At 41.1% G+C, this 6,375-nt stretch overlaps 1 protein-coding gene across 1 annotated transcript; it reads left to right on the forward strand.

The window, feature by feature from the left end:
* The first annotated feature begins 384 nt into the window (after positions 1-384).
* Positions 385-5,865, forward strand: NENF (neudesin neurotrophic factor). The gene is made up of 4 exons (XM_083828522.1): positions 385-572; positions 1,949-2,009; positions 3,299-3,402; positions 4,214-5,865. The coding sequence occupies exons 1-4, from the start codon at positions 426-428 to the stop codon at positions 4,388-4,390; spliced, it is 489 nt and encodes a 162-aa protein (XP_083684648.1). The 5' UTR covers positions 385-425; the 3' UTR covers positions 4,391-5,865.
* Positions 5,866-6,375: the final 510 nt, after the last annotated feature.

Consider the following 6,375-nt stretch of genomic DNA (forward strand, 5'->3'; position numbering starts at 1 on the left):
CACACAAACACCGGAATGTTTAAAAGTTTCTGATTTCCTCAACCGTTGACAGAATTACAAACATCAAACTGTTTATTCTTCTGCCAGAACGCTCCCCTACGCTGTATTTACAACACGGGGACACCCCGTCATTTGAAAAAAAAAAACACTATTTATTCCCTCGATCCTTCGGCTGAACAAAACCCAAACCAACTGCCACTGTTTACGCGACGAGAAGCGAAACCTCCTCAACCCTCCCCTCGCCATTTCACCCGCCCCGAGCCACCCGCTCCCCGCCGCGGGCCCCGGGGCCGGGTAGGCCCGGGGAAGGCTGCGGAGAGGAGGCGGAGGCGGAGGCGGAGGCGGGCCCGGGGCCGGGGCCGGGGCCGCGGCCGGGGCCGGGGCCGGGGCCGGGGCCGGGGCCGGGGCCGGGGCCGGGGCCGGGCATGGCGGGCGGCGCGGGGCGGCTGCTGCTGGTGGCGCTGCTGGCGGCTGCCGAGCGGGAGCTGCGCTTCAAGCCGCCGCCGCCGCCGGGCGAGGCCCCCGTGCGGCTTTTCACCGAGCCCGAGCTGGCCAGATACGACGGGCAGCAGGTAGGGGAGGCCGGCAGGGCCCTGCCGGGCGGCACGGGGCGAGGGAGTCGCCGCAGGACGTGGGTTGTGCCCCGGGGGCACGGGGGCGGCTTGTTTGGGTCGTGCGGTGCTCGGGTTGTCCCCCTGTGAGCCCCCTGCAGCAGTGGACGGACGTGAGGTGACGCACTCCTGTTTTGTTCCCTGCCTGCTTGGCAAGGTAGTGCTGCCAGTGGGTTTCAGGGTAAAGCAATTTTCTCCGAGTCATTCATTAAACCATCCCTGTGGATGCTTTTTTCCCTCCCTGCAAGCTCATAGAAGTTACAAAGGAATTTAGTTCTGAGCTTTCTGTGACACAGAAACCTCAGCAAAACTTCAAGATGGTAAAATCCTACATCAATACACAGATGTCTTCTCTTTTGAAAAACTTTTTGGCTGACCTTCTCCGGGTCTTCCCTAGATCCTTCCAAGAAACTTACCAGCTTCTGACTAAAAATACATCATATGCCCAGCAGACAAAGGAGAGGCAGGGGCTGGTTAAGTAAAACAGATGTCAGCAGATCAGGTCTGTGTGTTTGTGTGTTTACCTCTCACTCCCTTAATCAAATAAAGAATGCTGTTTGCCACACACCTTTTTATCTTGGACAGCATCCATCTGCATGACGAACAGAAAGATGTAGTTTATCATCTTCAAGCAGACAAGTGTCGTGAGGTGACTTGCACAAGGGACATGTTCTATATCATTGAGATTAAACAGATTTTCTTACTCCATATGCGTAAATCCTCAAAAGATCTCTGGGACAATTTAAAGCACAAGCAAGAAATTTCAAGAGAGAGAAAAGGTATGTTTGTATACACAAAAATGAGAGGCAGATTTCCACAAAATAAACTGAGTTTTAACCCGTGTCTATTTCTCAACTTTCCCTATTCAGACTAGAGAGGCTTGGAAATACGATGTTGCCACTAGTCTTCCAGGTGACACTCAGATTTTTTGTAGGGAGCAGCTTGTGATGTGGGAGTACACGTCCTTTTTTTATCTCCTTTATAGTCCCCAGTGCTGTTTTCATTTTTGTTTCTTCTCTTTCTGCTGCATGATGACAGTAGCTGACACAAGGATGTATGGATAGGTGACAGAGGAGAGCCTTCAGAGTGGCCAGGTATAGAAATGCCATGTACTGTGTTACCCAGATGCACACAGACATATCATTTTTACCAGGCTGCTGATTATGGGGTCAAATAAAATTGCCAGGCTATATATTTACTGTGCATTGGATTGTAAGCTCCTTGAGAATATAGAAAAGAGCATTTCATTCTCTTGTAAGTATGGATTTCAGAGCTAAAAGTAATTGTCTTTTGCCTTCCCTTAAGAATTGAGGATATATTGACTTCTTTCTTTCCAGGAAGGACAGCCCATTTACCTAGCAGTGAAAGGAGTAGTGTTTGATGTCACCTCTGGAAAAGGTAAGTTTGCATCGCCTCTGTTGTCTGCTTTGGTTTTGTGCTATTATTCAGTCATTTGTTCTTAAATGTCCCCAAACTATTAAAAATCTGCAGTTTAGCTGCAGCAAAAATAATACACTTTTTCCTTTTAAAAAATATCTGCCACTGGCACCTCCCATGCTAAGGGTTTGTCTAGAATTTACTCTGGTTTGAGCTTACAGAACACACACAGACAGACAACCCAGTGTAGTCCAAGTAAGCTTGCAGGCTGATGACAGCTGCCCGGGTCCCCAAGTGCTTACCAGCTGTGGAGTCAGCCATTTTACTGCCCTGGGTACGTGAGCTTACCAGGCCACCACTACCTCGGATGTGCGCATATTGCACCACGTAGTAGCAGCATTCCCTCAGCTCCGTGCCTCTTCCCATGTCGATGCTTTGCTTACCCGTGCTGTCCAGTGGTGTGCTCAAAACTGTTGGAAGAGTTGGCTATGATTTTGGATGGGGAGACCTAAGTAATTTTTTCTCCTGTAAAATTTTGTTATTTCATGAGGCTTCTTATCTCATCATTTACACTTGGCTTAGTGCTCTATTTGCTGTTTGTGCCTTCCCTAAGAAATAGAGATGTTTTAATTTGAACTCTGGTTATTTCATCCAGTTTCCAGTTCCAGTGATGAAAAGACAGTAATACTTTTAAATATTTGAGCGAAGAGAAGTAATCTTTATGAATTATATCTTGGGATTTTACTGATTTTTTTCCCTTTTTTTTTCATTTTTCTTTTTATAGAAAACAGGAAACATTTGTAAAATGTTTGAAGGCACCAAGCAGGTCCTGGCCACTTGCCCTCATGGCATAGTAGGCACCCTCATGGCTCACTGCTTTACTTGTACTAAGCTTGTCAATACACCTTGTCTGGACGTATATATCTGATGATCTTCAAATCCTAAGTTAGACAAGGCTTGCTGCTCCAAATTCTGGAGTCTACAAACTGTTCATGAGAATGTAAAGCATAGCTCCCTAAAATTTTAAGACTGCAGTATAGGAGTTCAACAGTTGTGTTATACAACTGCACTCTCCGTTTTTTTTTGTTTGTTTTGCTTGTTTTTGTTTGTTCATTTTTGTTTAAGGACTGGGATATATTATAAAAAAAGTAGCAAATCGAAAGTCAGTTTCGGAAGGAAGGGTCTTAGACTCGAGTTGTTGGTTTCAACAACAAGTCAAATAGGCTGGTGAAAATTAGAGGCTGAACCTATCCTGTACATTGTCAGATCATCACTTTGTTGTCTTGTTTTGTTTTGCTTACCTCTGACAGAATTTTATGGAAAAGGAGCTCCATACAATGCTTTGGTTGGGAAAGACTCAACAAGAGGAGTTGCAAAGATGTCTCTGGATCCAGCAGATCTTACTCATGACATAGTAAGAAGTGGACTATTATCTTAATTGCACTTTGCAGAGCTTTATTCTTTTGCTTTGTGTGCTGCTAGTTAATGCACATGAAAAGCTCAGAAAGATGATGTATTATAATATTCAATTAATTTGTATTAGAATAGAATAGTTCAATTAGAAGAGACTTAAAAAGATCGAGTTCAACTGCCTGACCATTATTAACTCTATTAACTTTTATTAACTTTATTATCTTTTATTAATTTCATTAACTTTTATATATGTACTTTATTTATTCCTTAAGTACATTTACATATTTTAATTTAAAATCAAAATGCATTAATATTCTTTCAATACATAAAATGGACATGTACTTAACTGCTTATGAAAGCTGCCGTGCTAACAAGCCTTGGAGAGGAAAGTTTTTAATCTGTGGAGCCAAAACAATTTATATAAGTAAGCATGTAAAGGGAAAATTGCCTGCTGGTTAAAAAGATGCTGCCAAAGAAAGTAAATTACTTTCTTTGTCAATTGGTTTACTTTATTCTGTGTCACTTATGTGGCAGTGGATGCTAACTGTGACAGCGGGCTGCTTATTTTAGGTGTGATTTACTTAGGCAAGGAAATGAAGGGAGACAGTTTGTTTGACCTGAATGTATTGAAGTTTTGTCAAGGCTGAAAATGAATCAGAACAATAAAATTACAGGTTACACTATCAATTTAGTTAATCATGCTCTGCAAATAAACCCCAAACCTGACCGTCAGATTCAGAGTAATCAACAGAAAAGAAAAACGAATGTAAATATCTACTTCTTTTTTTTTTTTTTGACCCTATTTCATTTAGACAGGACTCACCGAAGAGGAGCTAAAGTCACTGGATGATATCTTCAATAATGTTTACAAGGCTAAATATCCAATTGTTGGCTATACTTCTCGAAGAATCCTGAATGAAGATGGCAGCCCCAATCTAGACTTTAAACCTGAAGATCAGCCACATTTCAACATCAGAGATGAGTTTTGATAAACATTTTTGTACCCGGAGAATGCCTGGGGAGGGGCATGCTACGTTTCCTGAAAGGCAAAACGCTTTATGTAAACTGTGTGTGTACACGCTCATATATTTTCTAAACAGAAGACTGACTGATGATAGCTAGTTGTTGTAATGAATTCCTGAAAATAGGCAATCAAACAGATCTGTATTAGTGGCATACACTCAGGCCATTTACAAGAAGTTTTTAATATTCAAGTTCTTTCTGCCTGTGTTTCTTTGTCTATGAGTATATAATGTAAAATTACGTTCCTTAACAGAGAAAAGAAAGTTTTTAATAGTTGAAACATGAGTGGTCTTTTCGTAAATCCCAAGTTGTTTCCCATTCCTTGGAGAAGCGAATGCATTATCTGGACAAGCTAACATCAATTCTCTGTACTTCAAGTGAGTATAGGTCTCATGTGTATGAACAGGTGTAATAGATGCTTATACTTTAAAAGGCATTGTGGGTTTAATATTTGATAGGTTTGAGAATAATGGATATAAAACACTTGATCTCAAAACACAGCTACAGTAGAATACTTATGCAAAGCCTACAGATATAAAACAAGAAAATCTTTTTTTCCCCATGAGAACTACTGTAACATTTCAATTAAGACTTAATATGTTAGTTTTGAATAAATGACACTTTATTTTCATTTTTTTAAAAATAATCAGAGATGTCATCTATATCAGATAATAACGATTTCCTTCTAGCTTCTGCTCTTTCTCTGACAAAAAAAAAAAAAGGAAATGATAACCCACTGTTTACCACATACTCTTACAGCCCAAGTTTATTATAGTAGTTCAGAATCCTGTGGATATTTCTCGCATCTTCATGTGGACTATTTCAAATCTCATTTTTAATTTCTGTTAGTTTTTTCTTTGTTTTTGATCCAGCCTCATCATTATTGCAATGAGATAAGCATTCATGTGTTGCTCTTCCTTTTAATCTAATATAAAACTCCAGGTCCTCTAGGGTGAAAGCACCCCCCTTTCGTCAGGTGTCTGGCAGTCTTTCAGCAACCAGAGGACAGTAAAAGCGCGTACTATATAAATTGCTGCTAACCACTGACTTCTAGGAACTTAAGTAGAATGTAAATTGTCATGTATGTGGATTTACCCGCTAGGTTGAATTGTGATGGAAAAACTGAGTAGCTGCTCCTAATTCCTCAAAGATGTTTTGTATTTCATTAGCATTGTGGCATTTTTGGAAGGAAATATATTTAGATTATTCTCCACTTTCTGGTTTGCATATTGTGCTGGGAGAAAGGGACAGCTACCTGTCAGTGAAAAAAAATAGAAAAAAAATCTATATATTTATTCTTACTTTCTCAGTGCTACTGATTTTACTCCAAACCTGTTTCGTATTTTATTAGACCACTTAATTTGTCAGATGGGTTCCGTGAGCCCCCTGCTATTTGATAGTGCTCTCAGGTGAAATAAATAACTTGTCGTTTAAGAAAAAATACTGCTTCAGGTAATTATTTTTGTTTTGCTGCTGTTATCATAACTGATGACCTTTTGATTAGACACCAACAGCAGCTGGGAGTTGGCTCCTTGATAAGATACCTGCCATCTCTACAAGAATGCATATGGGTTTGGTGATAATGGTGGCAGTTCTTTTGCCAGGAATTCACAAATCATTTCCCCGTGTCTACTGTTTTTCCCCCTTCTCTTCCCTTCCTTTCCTTGCACAGTTACTTACGGGGCAGCTGCAGCACTTGTGCTGCTGTGATTAGTGTCATAGTCTTGGCTGAGCCAGGATCAGCATATCCACCAACGTTTCAAAAATTTTACACACACAATTTTGTAGCTGGATTGTAACCCAGTACCACTGAGTGGCTTCGTGTTACTGTTTCCTCCCTGCTTTTGCCTTTGCTGATCTCAAAGAAGGTAACTCACTTATTTGTACTAAAATTTAGGTGCATTTCAGTGAAGAAACTTGCTGATGCAGCAGGAAATGGTTATATAAACCT

The sequence above is a fragment of the Anser anser genome (assembly GCF_964211835.1).
Source record: "Anser anser genome assembly, chromosome: 3".
Taxonomy (NCBI): domain Eukaryota; kingdom Metazoa; phylum Chordata; class Aves; order Anseriformes; family Anatidae; genus Anser; species Anser anser.

What these genes read in the sequence shown, in the direction of transcription:
- NENF (XM_083828522.1), top strand. Translation starts at nt 426, where the DNA reads ATGGCGGGCGGCGCGGGGCGGCTGCTGCTGGTGGCGCTGCTGGCGGCT. An exon ending in CCAGATACGACGGGCAGCAG is followed by an intron (nt 573 to 1,948) that starts GTAGGGGAGGCC and finishes CTTTCTTTCCAG; the next exon opens with GAAGGACAGCCCATTTACCT. An exon ending in CAGATCTTACTCATGACATA is followed by an intron (nt 3,403 to 4,213) that starts GTAAGAAGTGGA and finishes TATTTCATTTAG; the next exon opens with ACAGGACTCACCGAAGAGGA.